This window comes from Gadus macrocephalus, chromosome 5 (assembly GCF_031168955.1).
Source record: "Gadus macrocephalus chromosome 5, ASM3116895v1".
Classification (NCBI taxonomy): Eukaryota; Metazoa; Chordata; class Actinopteri; order Gadiformes; family Gadidae; genus Gadus; species Gadus macrocephalus.
This window is the reverse complement of record NC_082386.1, coordinates 11,221,056-11,242,737: the sequence shown is the minus strand read 5'-3', so window position 1 is coordinate 11,242,737 and position 21,682 is coordinate 11,221,056. Positions and strand designations below refer to the sequence as shown.

At 45.8% G+C, this 21,682-nt stretch overlaps 2 protein-coding genes across 3 annotated transcripts; one reads left to right on the top strand and one right to left on the bottom strand.

The window, feature by feature from the left end:
* Positions 1–5,358: 5,358 nt before the first annotated feature.
* On the bottom strand, positions 5,359–14,672 carry prox2 (prospero homeobox 2). The gene is made up of 5 exons (XM_060052252.1): positions 14,563–14,672; positions 11,444–13,123; positions 9,677–9,784; positions 7,263–7,457; positions 5,359–6,165 (listed from the first exon to the last, which is right to left on the bottom strand). The coding sequence occupies exons 2-5, from the start codon at positions 13,049–13,051 to the stop codon at positions 5,998–6,000; spliced, it is 2,079 nt and encodes a 692-aa protein (XP_059908235.1). The 5' UTR covers positions 13,052–13,123; positions 14,563–14,672; the 3' UTR covers positions 5,359–5,997.
* A 612-nt stretch (positions 14,673–15,284) lies between these two features.
* dlst (dihydrolipoamide S-succinyltransferase) lies at positions 15,285–21,657 on the top strand. Of its 2 annotated transcripts, none has more exons than XM_060052250.1 (15): positions 15,285–15,466; positions 16,304–16,337; positions 16,455–16,491; positions 16,966–17,027; positions 17,122–17,196; positions 17,307–17,362; positions 17,576–17,684; positions 17,803–17,967; positions 18,111–18,190; positions 18,350–18,447; positions 19,745–19,875; positions 20,277–20,350; positions 20,454–20,537; positions 20,679–20,846; positions 20,990–21,657. In XM_060052250.1, the coding sequence occupies exons 1-15, from the start codon at positions 15,404–15,406 to the stop codon at positions 21,122–21,124; spliced, it is 1,371 nt and encodes a 456-aa protein (XP_059908233.1). In that variant the 5' UTR covers positions 15,285–15,403; the 3' UTR covers positions 21,125–21,657. The 2 variants fall into 2 exon arrangements, with proteins under 2 accessions (XP_059908233.1, XP_059908234.1); XM_060052251.1 differs by having other exon boundaries at positions 15,311–15,466; positions 16,969–17,027.
* The last annotated feature ends 25 nt before the right edge of the window (positions 21,658–21,682 follow it).

The window sequence follows — 21,682 nt, the reverse complement described above, 5'->3', positions numbered from 1 at the left end:
TCAGGCCCTAACCATGCATTTTTCTGCATGACGGGAGAACTGGAGTATATACGTGCCAAGCTGCTTTGTGTGCCCCAGGGTTTCTCCCGACAAAAACACACCGAATCAATAGTGCCTAGCGCCACTGTGTGTACAACACACACACACAGACTCACACACACACACACACACACACACACACACACACACACACACACACACACACACACACACACACACACACACACACACACACACATATACACATATAAACACACATACACCTATACACACACATATATATACACATACACACACACACGTAAACACAAATATACACACACACACAATCACAGACACACACACATATATACACAAAGATATATACACATATACACACACCCCCACACATATTCATAGACGCACACACACATATACACACACACACACACACACACACACACACACACACACACACACACACACACACACACACACACACACACACACACACACACACACACACGTGCACACTTGTCCAGGCCATCCAGAGAAGACCAAGGACATATAGGACTGTCACGCAGTTCACTTCAGTTTTCATTGCAGGGCTTATTATGTCCATTATTCAAAGGAGAGAAAAAAACATTTAACCGATTTCCTTATGTCTTTTAATTAGGGGTGAGTGGGCACTGGTGAATGGGGGGGGGGGATATTTCTCAATAGCCTTCCAGAGACACAGGGACAAAAGGGGCATTTCTCAAGGTCCTTAACCCCCTCCCTACACACACACACACACACACACACACACACACACACACACACACACACACACACACACACACACACACACACACACACACACACACACACACACACACACACACACACACACACACACACACACACACACACACACACACAGCCTTACTCCCCGTCCACCCTTGAGAGGGGAGCGCAGCCTTCATGTGCATAAAGTCGAAATAAACTGCGGTCCATATTTTCATTGGGGGAAAGCGAACCCCATTTACACGCTGCTCCATTGGAGATGAGCACTCTGGCGTACCCCAGACAGTCATCTTAGCCAGATTCCTCTTTTGTGTCCTGCATTATTGTTGAAATAAATAACCTTTCACTGCAATCAGTGTGGGGATCTTCACTTAAATTATCGCCCCACAGATAGCTCACTCATGATCTGCTTCTATATCCATTAACTATCCCGGATAGTGATTTATCGGTAAAGGGCGTGGAGAAAAAAAAAAAAGGACCGGAGAGGAACGGAGGTAGACGTGCGTTCGGTTAGACAATAGTGCCCTCTATTGGTGAGGGGAGGTTTTCAGGAAGGCAACAGTTACTGCTCGAGTTGAAATTGTTTTTTCATATGGACTTGCTCGGGATGGTCTATTATACTCATGCCATATTTATCTGTTCCCTTGAATCATAATTTGAATAAAAAAAAAATCATGATGCATCGCCTCAATGGTTCACATATCCATGTCCATCTCTTTTCCGTCAAAAGACTGAATCAATGTGATCTCAGGCAACAACACAAGTGGAGAGGTTTCAGTGTACAGGCATCTGCAGACATATGCCAGGCGAGCCAAGGTTCCAGTAGGCTACCTAGACCCCCCTGCCCGCCCCTCACCCCTTCTCCTCACCCGCCGTTTCTCTCCCCTCCACCCCCCCCTACCCCCCTCCCCTCTCCCTCCCGTGATGTGTCGTTACACGCTCGGCTGGGCCCTCTCTTCCATGACAGACTGTTACTTCGCCGAGCGGAAAGGCATTTGATTGTTAACATCTGGGCCATTACAATTGCAAACTAGGACTCTGTGCATCAATCAGGAAGTGATTTCAAAACAAAGAGACCGTCCCCCAATCAATCTATCGGGAAGCGGGGGGCATTACATGCTCCTGTAATCCCGGCTAATTAGGGGGATAATGGGAAGGAGATTTATGAATGTGCCGGGGAGCGCGTATAGGTGCGAGGGCACACTCAAATTAGCAGGGAGCCATACCAGCCAGGGGTATGATGATGCAATATGGTGGGGGGCACGCGCTCGTGGTCGTGTGCTGTTGGTTTTGATCGCCTCCTCGACAGACTGCAGATTCTCACGCTCGGATCATACTGGGAGGACTGGGAGTGGATGCGTCTGGAACGCCGGTGTGCGTAACAAGGACAGGGTGATGGCGGTGCCGATGAGGTTATGATTTATTTTAATCCCAGTCTGTTGTGGAACAGCCCTGTAGGTTAAACACATTGGGGTCCGTGTTTTAGGGTAAGTGTGTGTGTGTGTTTGTGTGTGTGTGTGTGTGTGTGTGTGTGTGTGTGTGTGTGTGTGTGTGTGTGTGTGTGTGTGTGTGTGTGTGTGTGTGTGTGTGTGTGTGTGTGTGTGTGTGTGTTTCAACAGCAGCTCTGAAATGGTCTCATGTCTGAAAACCTTGATGCAATTTACAGTTAATCTGCAGCCTAGTCTGTGTGTCACTCTACCCCCAAACACAAGGCCTGGATGTAGAACGCAATCCGCCAACGACCTCTGCTTGATTTATGCACTTTACTCAGCGCCTTACACACATAAACACTGCGTGGATGTGGGAGTTTGTGATGAAATACAAAGAGGGAGGGAATTAGAGAGAGTGTGTGTGTGTACTATGTGCATGTGTGTGCGTCTGTGTGTTTGGGGTTGTGAGGGAGGGAGGGAGGGAGGGAGGGAGAGAGAGGAGAGACAGCTCGAGTGAGTGAGAAAGTCTGTTTTAGTGTGTGTGTGTGTGTGTGTGTGTGTGTTTGTGTGTGTGTTTGTGCGTGTGCGTGTGTTTGGGTGATAATGCGTGTTTCAGTCCATCTTTGTGTGTGTGTGTGTGTGTGTGTGTGTGTGTGTGTGTGTGTGTGTGTGTGTGTGTGTGTGTGTGTGTGTGTGCGTGCCTGTGAGACAGTGTGCCTGTGTGTGGGGGGAGTCTGTCCCTGGAGGTGGTTGCGGGTGGCACCCTGAAACTGACTCCTCCCCCCAGCGGCCCCAGGCCTGACCTTGCCCGGCGGCGGGGACGGCTCTATAAAGCGCTGCATTGTGATAAGGCCATTTCTTCTCCTACAGCATCCCTTTAATGTCATCCCTGAAATATGAAGTCATTAAGCGATATTAAAACAGTGCTGACAAACTAATTAACAGAAGACATTATACGGGATGGGCTCGATTAATCCGCTTTAATTGCTCTTTTAAATGGGGGCTCCAATTAAAATTAATAAAGATTTACCGGTGATCACGCCGAACTATACCAAGGAGTGGTTTGTCTGAAGGGCAGCCTAAAGTCAGCCTCCGCCGCTCTCAAGTTCCACTCCCTGTGGCTCCGCGCGCCCTCCCAGTGCCGTCAGAGCGCCCTCCCAGTGCCCTCCCAGCGCCGTCAGAGCGCCTTCCCAGAGCGAGCATGCCGCGAGCATGTGTGCGCACGCGACGGAAGATTAAGCACGAGGGGACTGCCCCGGTGCCACCCGCTCAGCCTCCTTTTGTTTCGAGCTCGAGGGGGTTTGATCCCGCCGTCGTCTCTCTAGAACCCGGCTGGGTCTCGCGTGGTTTGGTGTTTTTATATAATTATAATTATTACACAATCTGTTGGGGTTGAGCACGTGGTAGTGTTTTTACTAAATGTGATTTAGGAGGGCTGGCCTATGTCTTCATATTGTGTAACATGTAAAATATGCATATTTCTATTAAGGTGCTCTCTTTCTTTCTCTTATTTTGCCCTACTGAGCCTCAAATATTTAAATATATTTTAAATAGGCTACTTTAAAAAGAATAAGGCTTTGAAGATCATGTTATAACACAAGACATATTGTCTTGATTTGATTAACTTTGGAAAAAATGTAATTCATCGATAAAAAAATACTTTCAAGTGAAATGGTAAAGGTTGAAACATAATTGCGAGAGACTCTTACAAGTGATGAATTACTTGGCTGAAGGCAAACTGAACCAGATGCAGTATATCAGCGGTTCACTAGATGGCACTGTTTCTCTTTTGTATTATCCGTTTTTTCTTTTCAATGCCTGCTGCATTTCGTAGCCATTAATTAGAATTCATGAAATTGAATTCAAAGCTGATAAACAAATGAGGAGCTTCTTTTAACAAACTATAATAAACTTTGATAAAAATAAATGATATTTTACAACAAAGACATCATATCTGTCACTATATGTCGCGTTCCTCTTCCTCATTTCATCCTGCTAGGAATAGTTGATAAGGAAAATTACGGTATGTCGTGTACTGTCTAAGGTGAAGCCTAGCCAGCCTCTGGCAGCTATATGGCAATTTTTGTATTCTTGTGTTCTTTCATTATATCAGAGATTAGCCCTACTGCGTCTTGTTCTGTAAATGTCAAACAACAAATTAATTTGGTTCAACCAGAGGCATTTTAATTGAGTGGAGAATATAATTCAATTTACTGAAGAAGACTTATCTAATTTAAAAGAAATCGCTATTAAAAGATTACAGAGGTTTATTTTCTCCACTCCTCCTCACAAACCAATTCAACTAATGTTTTTATTTTCTTAATGTTATCATTTCCCGTGTAATTGGTGCTTGGGTGTCCAACAGGTTTTTCAATTAAACTATGGTTTGGGGCACAGACACCTAATCCAGAACATTAACAGGAAATGTTGTGCTTTGATTATGTGCTTCTGTTACAACAAGGCTTCTGTTCATCATCCTTCTCTCACATACGATCTTTATTTCAATGGCACGGTCGACTCGACAAACTCCCAGCAATACCTTTTCTATTGTTTTGCCCTTTTGATTTAGCTTATGTACGCGTTATCTTCTACGCTTGATAATTCATATGGTTTTCTCATTATGAATAACTCACTGATTATTTAATTTCACTGGATTCACACAATAATTGCTAAGTGACAACGATTTCCGAGCGGTAGAAGAGGCTGAATATCTGTGTGATTGTTGTCATCCTGCTTTGTGTGCGCGCACGTCGACCTATGCGTCTGTGTGTCCGAGCGTGTGTGTGTGACGTGCGTGTGTATGTCCGTGCGGTGTGCTTCTGTTTGTGTGCGTGTTTTTTTAAACGATCAGCACGCTCGGAACGGCTGCCTGGAAGAAAGAGTCAACGTGTTTGTGGAATTTTGCTTCGGTGGCACAACGCCGATATGAGGTCACATCGGGCATTACTCACTGGGAGAGAATGCATTGTAGCTGTTTTTAAGACATGGCCACTGTGGACATGTGGACATCCGCACCGGTCACACAATGAATGCAGGCCTTAGAAAGTCAACTTGACTCGGCTACACGGAACAATGCGAGCAGCCCGGTTTGGACGGCTGTTTTAAAATGGATTCAGGCCAGGGGCAGTAGCGGACATGTTTCTTTAGAAGTAGGCTATCAACGGGTTTGATTCGGACTCCAAAAGGAAACTTCTTTAACACTTTTCTTTCTCAATTTTTTTTTTTAATCACTTCATGGCAACGTCAGTATAATCATGAAAATGATTTATCTAGTGTTTCTTAATTAAACTTTGAGGGTCACCTGCAGTTTTTGTTTTACATAAAGATACTCGGATAATATCTACCACGTCATAATCAGCGTACATGAAAAAAATATACAACAATCATGAGCAGCATATTTACAGTTGCATGTGAAAATAATACAAAAACTAATACTGACAAGTACGCCACAACTTTCTCTCCATGTTCCACAAAATCCAAAAATGAGATACTCTAAGCCTACTAATATAACGCATTATTAAACTGTCTTTAACATTTTTTCCCCAACTCCCAAATTTACAAATGGTATTTATTTTAATTGTGTTGCAGATAAGAAAAAAAAAATCCCAAACTGAAGGATACTCACAGAATACACAACCACCAGTCTACCATTCCCTTGCTAATTAACCTTAACGAGCATAAGCATTATGTACAGATTTACAAAACGATATCCACTAAACTCAAAAAGCACAAAATACAGAAAATGGGCATTTAACTCCCCAATATCGCAAAACCACTTCGTTTCTGCTCTTTGAAGGCTAATTTATAGACACGAGGAGGTCTTGAACTCCTCTGGAAGATCACTATCCAGCTTACAGATCACCTTGTAGATGGCCTTTTTCCAGGAGGGGTCGGAGTCTTTGGCGGTGGAAATAGCGTTGTAGAATTCGTGTAAGGTAATCTCCGCCACTTCCAGGAATCTGTCCGGGACCTACGGGGCAAACACAGAGATCACTTGGATGAACCATCGATTTGAATATCGATCAAGACAATTTTCAGTATGACCATTGATACCTTCATGACTTTACTTTGAGTGTAAAGTAGTGAACGTATAGCAGCGGTGTAATGACCATTCGACGAAAAACAATTTGCTCTCTTTGCGCAAGCGATAAACAACGACAAAACAAATCGGAGACTCTCGCAAAACACGCAACAAAAGTCCTCGGTGGCTCAACCTTAATCCCCTCTTTCTCTGTACCAGGTCAATTACTGGCCAAACAAGAGACCCCCCCCCCCCCCCACCCCCAAACTCCATTGCTGAGATTTCTATCTGATCCCCGATCCCCCCGCAGACTCCAGCCCCGCAGCAAGGCATGCTGGGATGCCGCTGGCCCCCTTGTGTTTCCCAGCCGTCCCAACACAACATGTTGGCATAAGTTATTTTTCTTTCCCCTCGGCTCCCCCCATACAAGCCCCCCTGGGAAAGAATGTCTTGGTGGCAGCAAGGTAAAGACAACGCTCCCGTCTCGTTCCCACCCGGCCCTTCTCCCTCTCCCGAGTCCGGCGCGTCCTTCTCAGCATTCCGCATCAGTAGCAATCCGAGCGGCGCTGAGGCGTGCCGGTGCCCTCTAATCCTGAGTTGTTTCAGCGGGCTTCCTCTTCCCACAGCTTGATAAAGCATCACTCTGGAGTTTGGATAAGGGCTGGCCCCAGATGCAGGTGTGTGGAGACACACAGAGGGTCAGGGCGGGGACGTAGCACGGACGTAAGACGGAGGGAGGCCTGGATGCAGGTGTAGCTTTTTATTGTGGTGATGGTGCCACCGCGTTTCCTCCCTGTGTGTGTTGTCTGTGATGATTTAAGCTTAAACACATACAATCTTAAACAGATACAGTAAGAGATGGCCATTGTGTATATATACAGGCCTAGTGACGGCAAAAATGGAGTAAACATGGAGGTCTAAGTAAGGAAAAGACTCCCTTATTGCAGATCTGACACTTCAAACATTGTTCAGGAACGCCTCCTCACTTGGAAGTCATTGGCCTTGATGAAGTACATGTTGAGGCCCGGAACAGTCAGAGTCCTTACCTGGAAGTCATTGGCCTTGTTGTAGTGCATGTTGAGGGCCCGGAACAGCTCAGAGTCCCGGCTCACGGAGAGGTTGTCCACATTGTTGACGCCGTCCACGATGGCCTGCCTGGCAAACTTCTCCATCTGGATGTAGTAGAACTCCCGGAAGTTACTGAACCACTTGATGAGCTGGGAGGTGATGCAGCGGTTAAACTGCAGAGAAAGAGAGAGAGAGAGAGAGAGAGAGAGAGAGAGAGAGAGAGAGAGAGAGACCACCACTATTATTAAAATAAAGGAAGAAATATAGATTGTTCATTCAGAACTTCAATAAATTGTCTCTATCTCTATCAAACACTTTGAAAATGGTCATTAGGACATTAAATCTCTAAACCCCCCAAAATGTAATTATAATACTAAACTGATTTTTTTTCTTTGTTTTTTCCTGACCTTTCACTTTACAAGTCATTGAAACCTACATTCAGTACCCATTCAGGGGGATGAGGCGGATGGAGACGGTAGTGGTAGTCTGGTGTGTGTGTGTGTGTGTGTGTGTGTGTGTGTGTGTGTGTGTGTGTGTGTGTGTGTATCTGTGCGCGTGTCTGTGCTCGCACACATGTGTGTCACCCTGATGCATGTCAATCCGCGCAGCGTTCGTTTCCCTGATCTTTTCCCACCAATGTCCAGGGTGAAAAAAACATCTGTCGCGGCTGTGTGTTTCCAAACTCAGTCTTGACATTAGCCTTGTTATTCTATCTTCTCATCCAGAAGGACAGGGGGTGGGGTGGGGGGGGGATGGGGGAGAGAAAAGTGCCTAAGGGCTGGGCAGGCATCAAAGACGTGTTCTTGTCTCTGGTGTCTCTGGGTGCGAGCGCGGCGGCAGTAAGAGGACAGAAGGAAGCTCCCACTGACCCCGGCTGATAGGATGGAATCAGACACCGGGATTAGCCTCTCCTTTTGTCCACCGCCACTTCCCACCACCACAGGGTCGCAGGCAAGGAGGAGACGTTTGCATGGCGCGCCCTGCAACACCAACCAACGCCGACCCGACACCTCCCTTCCCACCCACCCCCACCCCAACCACACCCCTGTCCACCCCCCCCCCCCCCCCCACCCACTGCGACCCCACCGCGACCCCAAAGACCAGGGGTCAGGGTAGATAGAGGTGTAGGGGCCCTGTGTGTCGGCCCCAGGTTGGCTGACGTGGAAAGAATGGATGGGAGAGGAGAGGAAGGGGGAGGAGAGGAAGGGGGAGGAGAGGAAAGGAGAAGAGAGGAGAGGAGATGAAGGGAGAGGAGAGAGGAGATGAAGGGAGAGGAGGAGAGAGGAGAGGAGAGGAGATGAAGGGAGAGGAGAGGAGGAGATGAAGGGAGAGGAGAGGAAGGGATAAGAGAGGAGAGAAAGGGAGAGGAGAGGAGATGAAGGGAGAGTAGAGGAAGGAAGAGGAGGAGATGAAGGGAGAGGAGGAGAGAGGAGATCAAGGGAGAGGAGAGGAGATAAAGGGAGAGGAGAGGAGATGAAGGGAGAGGAGAGGAAGGGAGAGGAGGAGATGAAGGGAGAGGAGAGGAAGGGATAAGAGAGGAAGGGATAAGAGAGGAGAGGAGAGGAGATGAAGGGAGAGTAGAGGAAGGAAGAGGAGGAGAGAGGAGATGAAGGGAGAGGAGAGGAAATTAAGGCAGAGAGAGGAGAGGAAGGGTGAGGAGAGAAAAGGAGAGGAGAGGAATAGTGAGGAGGGGAAGGGAGTGAAAAGGAGAAGAAAGGAGAGGAGAAGAGAGGAAGGGAGAGGAGAGGTGAGAAACGTTAAATGAGAAGAGAAGAGAAGAAGAAGGAGAAAGAAGAGTACATGAAGGTAGAGTCACATTGAAGGTGGTTTGAAAAGAAACTGTAAGAAAAAAAAAGACGCCTTGCTAGCACTGACCACAGAAGGTGAGGCTGACAGAGGAAGTGGGGCAGAGGAAAAAAGAAGAGACCAGAGACAGTGGACAAAAAAATGCAAAGAAAACACAGGATGTTGTGGTTCAGGGCCAGAGCTTACAGCTCACAGGCTGGTGCAGCACAAGTCTAATACCAACTCAATGTTGACACTCAATAGCAATGCCTTGCCTACAGAGCCCTTTGTCACTCCATTTGCTGACTGGAGTGGCTTTTTTTAAAGAGAGAATGCCCCTCTATCATCCTCTGCCCCCAGGACATACTAGCAGCTTAGTGCCTTTGTTAGCTTGAACTCTCGGCTTCTTTGTCTCTCTCCTCCGACGCACGGCTGATTCTGTACCCGCCGCGCGTCAACAAGTCGGCCCCCGAAGAGACAAACACCAGGCTGGAGTTTTTTTTGTGCATTTTTTTCCAATTGTTTTTTCTAACCCTAACACATTATTATTATTAATAATTACCAAATATATATTTAGATGCAACCCCGTTTGACTCTGGTGACTCACCTTGACATCGGGGAAGTAGGTTTTCAGCACGTTGGAGCTGGGATAGCGGGTGTAAAAGAACATCAGCTTGGCCTTCTTCAGATGGTTGGGATTCAGACCCTCCTGGATGTGCAGAATGTGCGTTAAGGCGACAGATACGGTGGGTCTGGAGCGCGGTGTGCATACAGTGGCGTGCAAATTGATAGGAGACAGGAGTATTGTGTTGCCTCAATCTTCAGCCAAATTGAATTTCGCTAAAGAACAGCTCGGCATTAACTGGGGAGTCAATAATGACCCTAACATGTGCTTATTGGCAAAACAGCATTACAAATTAGATTAGGGATTTTTAATTAGAGAGCCAAGCACTTCATGCCTGGCAGTGAAAGCAGGTTTGTTTTGAAATGTTTTGAAAGGAGGGAGTTGATTTACAGATATAATTAAGTTGTGTTTAGGTCGACATATGTTGGGTTCTCCCCCCCTCACCCCCCCCTTAAACATAAAAAAAAATCATGAGTTTTCAATACAGAGTAGTCAATGCATATTATTTCATTGTGAAATTATTTGTATGGTTGTATGGTCAAATCTATACCTCAATGCCATTTTCCTTATTGGAAATATCAATAGATTGAATTCCGTCTCAAGTTTATGCCCTGTGGCAGTGAAGATGCTCTCTAGTTCTTTTTTCTCTGTAGTCCACAACCCTGCCTTAGGTCATAATATTTCCTTATCAGGTTACACCACACCATACATTTATTAGGCAGGCTACCTTTGAAAGAAGGAAGTTGAAATTAAAGATTTATGTCGCACTGTTCAAAGAGAAGCCCAGCTCTTTGCACGATAAAGATAAAGTGCATCCTCTGAGATTGCATTCTTCTCAGAAGAATTACGTCCGAAACGTCAAAGAAAATCAACAAGAACCGTCCTTTCTGTGATTTTTCTGTGTGTATGTTGCTTACGGGTTTGAGTACTTCAGGCGCATCTTATTTAAAATCCCCACTTGCAGTGAGGAATATTATCCTGAACAACAACATGGCCTTTGAGTGGGTTGCTTTGGATTCGGTGGCCGCTGGTTTATATATTGCGATACTTTATAGATGTATTTCTCTGATCTTCTTTTTGACAGAAGTGTCCGACAAGCAAATGCTCAAGACAAGAGCTCAAGTGTTGTGCTTTGGAACCACTCGTGGATTTTGCTCCCCCCCCCCCCACTGCACTCAGAAGTGACCTTTTAGATGTACCCCTATCACTCCACGGCTGGAGAGATGGATCCTGCACCTTTTCAAGTCCGAAAAAAACACCACTTCCTGGAACGGATACTGATGCGCTCTCTGCCTTTGAAAAATCTGCTTTTGTTCCTGGCAATTCTTATCAAAGCGTTGTATTCCTTTTTATTTGTCTTTTTCTGGACTTAAAGTCATTACGCTGCTCGGATTAAAGAAGATGCTGTAATTTTCTTTGGAGTTAGTGAGATCAAAGAAAAAATTCTCCTTGAAGTTTGTTACGGCTCTGGCTGGATCTCAGCAAGCTATTGTTCAAATGAAAGAGCAACAATATCGTTGTGGTAATATCATATAATAGTCAATATAAGCTAATAGCATTCTCTAATATCATCATCTTTTCAAATCATCATCATGTTTTGAATGTTCCACCAAAATCAATTATACTTACAATAGTATAATACTTATAATATATATATATACGTATAATAATATAATAATAACTACCAAACACAATAAAAAAAAAAACGTGGAATAAATAGCAAGTCTCTCTTTCAGATCAAAAGGATATGTTGAGGGACAGGTAGGGGTTCCTCTCGGCCATGCCCTGCAGATCACCGCACTCCATCTTGACGTGAGGGAGGCACAGGTTGTCCACCGCCACCGAGCCCAGGGAGCTGGGCCGGGGGTGGTGGCCCAGGTGGCCGGGGCCTACCTTGGACCTCATGGACAGAGTGTCCCAGGGCAGCTCCCCTGAGTCCGGGGAGCTCCTCTCCAGTGAGGGGGGCAGGCAGGAGAGACCCGAGAAGTTGGTGTGCGGCCCGTACTTGAGCAGGTGCTCCAGGATCTGGGTGTCGTGGAGCGGGGAGCTGTAGTTGAACTGAAAGGCCGGTTGGTGCATGGGGTAGGGTCTCTTCACTGTGGTCGGGGTGACTGAGCAGAGAGGAGCCATGGCTGGCTTGCGGACCACCAGGGACAGAGCCTCGGTCTGGTCCTGTGGGCTTTGCGCGTCAGTGTCTCCATGGCCCTCCAGAGATCTCTGATGAGATGGGGGCTCCACGGGGTGCGGCGGCTCCTGGGGGGGACAGCCTCCCTGCTGGCTCCTTATCTCGGCAGCACCCCCGCTGATCTGTACGTCTGGGGATGGGCACATGCTCCTCAGCGGGGAGAGGTCCAGCCCTGAGGAGGAGACGTTCTTGAACACCTTGTCCACACACTCGTTCACCACCCTGGAGAGCTCCCCCTTCAGGGTGTCTTGGAGGTTCTTGGTTTCTCTCAGGTTGAGCAGATTACCTTCTGCTGGCTTTGTTCTGTCCTTGCTCTCTGGGCTCCCCCGGGCTGGCTTCTTCTCAAAGGTATTGCCGTTGGTTAGATAGCTGAGCTCTTTGCTCTGTATCAAATTGTCATGCTCCAAACATCCTCCTCTGTCCTCACGTTCCCCTCGGTGGGAATCCTCTTGGTTGTAGACCTGGAGGAACTTCTCCTGGAGCTGGCGCAGGAGCTTCTGCATGCTCTGCAGCTGCTCTTTCAACTTGTGGCACTCCTCGTCTTTGGTGTTATCCAGGCTGCTGCCGCTGCCCCCGCCTGTGCTGAGTCTTCTGTTTTCTATGCCCTCGTCGCTGGGGTTGTGGTCTTGATGCTGAGGCAACCTCTGCTTCCTCTTGTTCTCTCGGTACACCTCCCTCGCCTCCCTACACTCTCTACTGTCTCTGGCATCCATCTCGCCCTTCTCAGGCTCTCCGTGGAGCCGGCTGTTAGGCGAGCCGGCCATCACCCGTATGATGTTCTCCACCCGGGCTCTCTTGGCCTGTAAGTGGTCGTTCACGGGGCGCTCCGCCTCCGGGCTGGCCACCGTGGACGGGTGGAAGCCGGGGGAGCCGACGTCAGCCGCGCTGTCCTTGGACGAGACACTGCTCCGGTCCTCCTGGCTGGAGTCGGCGACCACGGCGGAGCTGGACACAGCCGAGGGACCGAGGTAATAGTGGCTTTCATCTAGCGCCCTTTTGTTGTGGAGAGACTTCCGTAGAAGCTGGGAGATGATGGGGCCGTTGGAGTACGAGGCCAGGGGCTCGTCGTACGCGTTTCTTCGGAAGCACGGTAACATGAGCTCGGGTTTGTCGTCGTCCGGACAGCCCTGGAGTGCGTTGTGCATGTTCTGGTCAGGAAGGCTGAGGTTCATGCTCAACGGGGACACGATTTAAGGTAGGAGTTTGAGACGGGGAAAAATACAAAGTGGGCAAATTGAGAGGATCTGAAAAGTAAAAGGTAAATAGGAGCATAACTTTAGGCACACAATAGGAATCACCTAATACACGACAATAAACACAAAAGATATACTGATTCAAATGGTTCCTTTTACAGATCTACGGCATGTGTGGTCCTAAGTAGTAAGTAGTAAGTATTACGCCTGACTAAAATCTGTTAATTGCATTAACATATGTTTTTTATCTGGAATGGATTTATGGAATCTGAAAGAATCGTTTTGTGTATAAATAATCTTAATTAACAAAATAATGTCTGTTGACTATGGAGGTTTAGGTCAGGACAAGTGACTGCTGGTTATCTACTGAGTCGAAGGCCAAGGAGATGTTCACCGCGCGGTATGTTTAGTCGTTTTATGCAGGTGTTGGCCTTGAAGACTCAGGCCAGTTTATACACCCTATGGTAAAGAGGGTTTTGTTTAGACTTCACCAACAGGGTGAATCTTATGTGCCTGCTGTACTCTGCTTCTCTCTCTCTTTCTCGATCCATCCATGCATGAACTGTAGTATAACGGTAACAATTGTAATATAAATATATATATTTGATTATATATGAACATCTGAACCAAAGTAAAGGATCGTATATTGTTATGCACATATTAAAGATGTTGAATGTCATTAAGTTTGTCTCATCTGTCTCTTTCTACTTTGTAACTGGAATACATAAATATATAATAAATAATAATTATAACCTTTGCAATACGGAAATACTTTTCTTAATAAAAGACAAGACTATTAACACATAAGCTACACATTCAAGACAAAACGAATTAAATGGCTAATCAGTTTCTTGTAATTTCTTGTGAATATTACCATAATGAGAAATTCATCGTATGTATTGTGAGTAAAACATATTGACCAATAATGACAATTATATTATTATTATTATTATTATTATTATTTTATCCCTGCATTTTATAATGCACACATGATTACTGTTATTTAATGGTATTTTACACTCTCAGATGGAATATTGTTTTTATGCTCCAAAGAATCTTACATGAAATAATTTGTATGTTTAGCTATCCTTTTAAAACCTAAAATAAATATAATCTATTATGAAAGCTTCACTTTTGACATGAACAATATCTAGGAAACACAATCAGGCGTTGAGCTTCTAGTACATCATGTAAAAATTGTATGTGCATATATTTTGAACTACTTATCGTTAGGGTCTAATTGATTAGTCTTAGCCTTGTTTAGATTCAGTAAATATTATTTTTTATTTAAAAAAATGCCAGAAGCAGAACTTATAAATACATTTTCAAAATTGTAGCTTTGAAAGAAATATAAATAATAACTTAAATCCATAACTTACAAATGCACGCCTAAATGAGATTCTACAACATAAATACACTGAACATTGCCACCTAAATTAGTTTTGACCAAGTTATGCGCCGAACTCCCAACGTTAAGAAAGAGCGCCTACCTGTTGCGTGTCCAGCCGCCGTGCCGGTAGCATGCACAGAAAGTGAGGTGAGTGCAGGAGCGTCGCTACATTCAACACAGCAGGGGCGTGGTCATCCAGACACCGGCCAAAGGCAAGCGTGCTCTGCCCAGACCCATGAATGGGGATGTGGGTTGAAAATGTGGACGTCTGTAAAGCACGACAACAAGACTTTGACCTCATCTGTAAGAAAACGAAAATGATACACGCAGGTTTGGGGAGAGGGCTAGTGGTGGTGAAGTTTTTCAGTGGAAAACAGAGCTTCTGTGGAACTCGGTGGTGATGGTCGCTGGCTCAAGGGCTCAAGGGAAATATAGTTATTGAATACGTGAAGAGCAAACAGATATAAATTAGTTAGGAAGTCGAGTTTGAGTGTTTATCAGGTCCCAATGTTGCGAGATTATAAAGGCCTTCACGTTGGTATTTGTGAAAATTGAGTGATTGATTGATTGGCTGACGAAAGCAAAAGGATATTTTTTTAGCAACTTTATATTTTACCCCAGATAAAGGTGGAATCCTGTAGTCTTCTCAAATAAAGCTACATTTCAATGTGCAAGTCTTCGTGATTATGAACCATGTAGACCTATAGTGTATGCTATTCTATTGTTTTCAAATATATTGAATCAGTTCATTGTCTACATCAACTTCTTTCAAGGAGAGAGGACAGGTGCATTGACGTAGCGGCAACCACCCGATACTCCCCCCTCCAGGGACGGGAGATGGTTTGTCCCACACGACTTCCTGGCTTCCCGCTCCACGTCATTAGCATTGCCGTGCCTCCGGAGCGTTCCTCCCACTGACAGGTTGCTGTCACACAGCCACCATGTTATCCCATTCCCGGTGTCTCACCAGGAACTTCGGCAGGTCCCTCTCCAGCCTCCGCCAGGTAGGTTAGAAGGATTTCCACTCATGTTTCTTTGACGTTTGCACAGCTTGAGGAAGGGTTAGCATCTCGTTAGCTTCCAGTGACCGACGGCAAGGCACCTCCATGGGTTGTTTTAGCTAGCCGGCTAGGCTACGAACAGGCCCTAACATTGTAAGCCAAGGACAGTCTGACTCTTGACCAATAACACCCTTCTGTACCATTATATTTAAGTGTATAGCAGTTGATGTCTTTGCATGTTCTGATGTTAACATTGTCACTGCTGTGTATACGTAGTCGCCGGAACATGCCGAGCAACTTAATCAATGATCTTTGGACAGCAACTGCATCTAGCTAGCAGATGTGTTTCTGCAGTAGCTATGTTGCTACATCCATGATGCTACATGTTATGCTAGCCCGGTTGAACTCGCCGAGGTCATTCTGAATAGAACAAGATGGTATCCTCCTTATCTTGTAGATATTGTTGTTAATTTGCTTTGATGTGTACATAGTTCAAAGCTCTCAAGTGTTTTACTTTTTACCCTGGCAAGTTTTTCGGATGATTGTCAGTCCTGTTCTTAAATCAATGAATGCCCTCATGAGCGAGCAGCTAAGCTGTCACAGGCTTTTCACCAAAAACACATCCACAGTCAAAGTAATATGCACAACTACTGTACATACAAATGATGCATATCTGTTTAATGCTTCTGCACATGGAAAGGAAATTTGTTGTTATTCGTGCCCTTTCACCTTGATTTGATGAGTTGCCCCAGGCCTCTTGTATCATAACAAGGACACACACGTTTAAGTTTTTTTGGATTCTTATAATTTATTCATTAACATTCAGACTTTTCTTCACAGGGAAATCAAGTGTTGGCACGCCGGGCAACCGCAGGTATGTTTGTTTGTACTTCATTAACTGTAGTTTAAACTTTATATTACAGTTTAGTATTTAGGGAAGTTTACCCTGGAAAAAATAAATGTTAACCCTGTTTTGTTCCTTTGTAATTAGCGTTGTCGGCGAACCACGTCGTCACTCTCAACAATGTGTAAGTATCACACTACTACAATTCTATTTATTTGTATGTTTTTGAAAGAGATCTTCAAATGTCCTTCTTCACCTAATCAATTAAGAATGTCTGTTCTGACTAGTTTTGTTATCTCTCCCTGCTTTTTGAACGGTGTTCTAGATCAGAATACTTTAAACATCTACTTCACCGGTCTCATGTATGCAACTTGCTTTTGTGTTGCCCATGATATTGCAAGTGGAATTTTTTAATTTTTAAGAATGTGGTTCCATTAAATTATTATTTTATGTCAGATTCTATGTTTTTCCTAATGTATTACCAGCTTGAAAATACTGTTAACTGTCATGTAGATGGTTGAATCCAGATGGCGTCTTGTCTTTAAGTTATTGACAGTCTTACAATCCCACTTATACAAAGCAATGCATCGGAGGCCTATTCAGACTTCAGAGCAATGTCCGTTATGAATACACTAAGTCATTCACCATTATCTTTTAGCAGTGGGGTTCCCCGGTCAAGCGTTTTCCAGATCCAATACTTTAGGACATCTGCAGCCTGCAGTATGTATCTACTTTCAGTTATTATATATTTGATACATATATTACAATCTTCTTCTTATTGTTAACCAGTTATTTTTATTTCCTGGTTCTTTAGGGAATGAAGTTGTCACAGTCAAGACCCCTGCCTTTGCAGAATCTGTCTCAGAGGGGGACGTGAGGTGGGAGAAGGGTAGGTAGAATGCTCCAGAACATGTATATAATGTAGGATATGATACATGCAAGAAGGTGAACTGTATATGTTCAGATCATTATACAAACATGTGTTTCCACCCTATACAGCTGTTGGAGACACTGTAAAGGAGGATGAGGTGGTTTGTGAAATCGAGACTGATAAGGTACCTTTATACTCTTAGGATAGGATTTTAACCCACTCAAATTAAGGCATTTTTGTTTCCCACGCTCTAGGCAAAACGGTTAAATACCATTTAATTCTGTTTTATTTAATTATTTCTTGCTGTATAACTTGTATATGTTCTTAACACGACAGTTTATGAACATGAGTCATACATACCACTGATGGCTGTTTTGTGACTTTCCTTTTCTTTCAGACCTCAGTGCAGGTCCCCTCTCCTGCCGCTGGAGTGATTGAAGAGCTTCTGATCCCTGATGGAGGAAGAGTGGAGGGAGGAACACCTCTCTTCAAACTGCGGAAAGGAGGTCAGGAGCTGGACATAATTATGTTAAGACCAAAGAAAGCCATTGAATGTTTTTAGCAATTATCTATCATATCGCATTTTCATGCCAATACCCATGTCTGTCCTGTGTCGGGCCCTAGCTGGTGCTCCCCAGGCTGCAGAGGCCCCTAAAGCTACAGAGGCCCCTCCACCCCCTGCTGCTGCGGCCACGCCTCCCCCTCCTCCCCCCCCAGCTGGGGGTCCCATCCCCACCAGCATGCCCCCGGTGCCCCCAGTGCCAACTCAGGCCATGGAGGCCAAGCCAGGTCAGTTGGGCGGTAACTGGGATGGATGTGTGTGTGTGTGTGTGTGTGTGTGTGTGTGTGTGTGTGTGTGTGTGTCTTGACTGTCTGACTGTCTGTGTGTACCATCTGTTAACTAAAGGACGACTTGGCCTGTTTTTGTGCAGTCTCGGCCATCAAGCCCACCACTGCTCCTGTGGCCCCTCACGTGGAGGGAGGAGCAAAAGCAGCCAGGACGGAGAGCAGGGTGAGACTCGGTGGACGACCACTAATTCAATCCTAAGGCCGCTTGTTGCACGGTGACTGCGCGTTGACCGGCCCACTTAAGTGGAAGCACGGGCCTACTCCACAGTGGAGGGACGGGGTGTTTGTTGGTGTTAACACATGCTGCTGATCGGCGTTATAGGTGAAGATGAACCGCATGAGGCTGAGGATCGCCCAGAGGCTGAAGGAGGCCCAGAACACCTGCGCAATGCTGACCACCTTCAATGAGATCGACATGAGGTGGGAGCATTGAAACACCTGCCACGTTGAAACCTAGAGACCGTACGTGTATGAAGGCAAACGTCCCTGCTCTGCAAACCAATTCGATTTTATCAGCATTTTTCAAACTTTCTATTCTCAATTGATTTAACAACGGTAACATCCGTAACCTTATCTGATATCTTTAATAAAATAAGGGAGGTTTTTTTCAATAGGGAAATGTTGATATCGGTTGGACTTAAATGTGCATGTGTTAGTTTAGATCAAGTGAGACAGAAGTCGGGCCGTTCAGGTGATGTAAGCACATAAATGTCTTGTACAAATGGTTATAGATTGAAATCTGCTCAACAGAGAAAGCTTTTGGAAATCGGATAGCCTCTTAAACATTGGAATGTAAATATTTGGTCCTAATCCCATCTAAAAGGAAGATAAGAATTTTTAAAACGGTCTTTATTAATTTACAAGGAAATGTTGTTGTGCGAACCCCCCCCCCCCCTTACAAGAGGACACTTTGAGGGTTTCTTTCCCCATCGCAAATGTGCGGTGTCGGCTTTCGGCTATTCAGGGTTTTCGGTGCGTCTTAATTGGATTGACATTGACGGTGCAGAGGAAGACTTCCCAGGCCCGGGCTCATCTGGAGCCGAAGGAGCGCGGCAGAGCAGGAGGCAGAGGCATCTGCACCGGGGGGGCGGGGGGGCGGGCCCACAGAGACCTGCGCTCTGAGTGCAAGGGCCGCCTGAACCGATATGGGCTTTTATGACGGCCCAACAAGATTTACAGGCCCTCGAAAGTGAAGATTTTTATCGCTTCTCTCCTTTCTCGGAGAGTGCGTGTCTTGGGAGGGGCATAATCACGTTAGCGGCGAAACCCTAGAGCTTCTACCGGGTTACGGGCAGGAAAACAAACAATTAAAACGGGAGATACAAGGGGGAAAATGAGGGATATTGAAACGATTAGCTGGCTGAATGTCAATAGGGGCTGATTCACTGCAAGATATTTCATAACTTAACAGAAAACATTGTGCCGTGCAAAAGTGTTATCTGTTTTCTTGACTTTAGATCTATATGTTTAAAGTATTTTATTAGAAACTGTTTCAAATTCTCAGTTTCAAATAAAATATTTTAAACGCAGAAGAAACTTTTAAGTTGACCGGAAACGGGGTGCAAATCCAACTTGAGCTCCTCCTCGTCTTTAAACTCTATATGCATCGGTTTGCTTTTTTTTTTTTTCTGTTATTTATTTGTCTTCTAATACCTTTTTTGACATATGAATTAAGTCACACTACTAACTAACTTGAACTATGACCCTCTCTTCCCAGCAATATCTCCGAGATGAGGAAAGCCTACAAGGATGGCTTCCTGAAAAAGCACAACACCAAGTTGGGCTTCATGTCTGCGTTCGTAAAGGCCTCGGCATACGCCCTGAACGACCAGCCCTCCGTCAACGCAGGTACGGCATCCACCTTAAAAAAACAAACCCTACTTAAATTGGTTACTTAAACTTTGGATGTAACGCTTGCGTGTTTTCAGCCTAGTAGTCACAAGCCAATACGTCTCTGGAGCAAGTGTGTTTGCTATAGGGCACAGGTAAATGTAACCTCGTTGCGTGCCTTCGGTGTCTGCCACCAGAGACGAGACGTCTCGTTGTCTTTTTATTGCAACACCTCCACCACAAGTGCAAGTGTCAACCTGTCCTCTGTAAATGAACCACAGCAAAGAAGGGGCCCCTCTTCGCTCTGCCTTCCAAGCCAAAATAGTCTGTGGTTTGTCAGTCACAAAGTCTTTAGAGGAACTGAATCTCTGTGGCAGCCTTGGGTGCAGACGTCAACATGCCCATTTATTTCTCCGCAGTGATCGATGACGCGACCAAAGAGATCGTTTACAGGGACTACGTCGACATCAGCGTGGCGGTGTCCACACCCAAGGTACGTTCCATCGAGTCCTCCTTGAGCCGGACGGAATCTGAGCGTCGTTGCTTCGACCGCCACCGGTCACGGCCGCTGTGTGACGCTGCTGTCCTCTCTCCAGGGTCTAGTGGTCCCAGTCATCAGGGGAGTCGAGGGAATGAACTTTGCTGACATTGAGAAGACCATCAACATGCTGGGAGAAAAGGTCCTTTTCATAATCCTCAGTTCTTCTTATTATTTTTTTTCCCTGTTTTAATAGTGGGACATCATATTTATTTACTAGTTAATCTCTACCTTTCTGCATTATTAACATGTATATTTGTACTCTTTTGTATTCTGTGTCCAGGCCCGTAATAACCAGCTGGCGGTGGAGGACATGGACGGAGGCACCTTCACCATCAGCAACGGGGGGGTGTTTGGCTCCATGTTCGGGACTCCCATCATCAACCCGCCCCAGTCTGCCATCCTGGGCATGCACGGCATCTTCGACCGGCCTGTTGCCATCGGGGGCAAGGTTAGTGCACTCGATGACATGACGTCTCGTCTCCCCTTTTATACATTTTTCGGAATTCCCCTTTTTAACCCTAGGAGCGTTCAGTGAAGGAACGGTACAGCTGCCAGCTCGGCCGACCCATCGTTCTATTGGTTGCGTTCCAGGTGGAGATCCGTCCAATGATGTACGTCGCCCTGACCTACGACCACCGCCTGGTCGACGGGAGAGAGGCCGTCACCTTCCTACGCAAAATCAAGACCGTGGTGGAGGACCCCAGGGTCTTACTCCTGGACATGTAAGACCCTCCTCGATCTCCAGCTACTCGGAACACCACCACCACCACCACCCTACACAAGCATCCGCTGCACCATCCTGACCATGGGGAACCTTCCTCTGACTACAGTTGATTTGTAATAGCGTCGGTTTACGGAGAGGAGGAGAGGATATGAATAAAGGAGATGCACGCTGGACATTGGTATGACTCCGGTAGAGGAGGGCTAGACTGGGGAGGAGGAAGGCTAGACTGGGGAGGAGGGGGGCTAGACTGGGGAGGAGGGGGGCTAGACTGGGGGGGAGGAAGGCTTGGTGCTATTCTGGAGGCTGGCTGTTGGGAGTCCAGGGCCACGGCTCTCTTTAGATCAAAAGGAACTCGGTATTACTCTTTTGCCATTTTCTACATGTATGGAATAATTTTAACATTGTGTTTTTGGTGGCATGTGAAGCAGAGTTGATTTATTATTTTGTTGGGGTGAGATGGAAGAAAGAAGGATATATAAGTTTTGCTGCGACGCAAACGCCAAAGTGTCTCAAATAAAAAGGTTTTCTGTGGGCATTTTTATCATCTGGTTCAAGTGAGT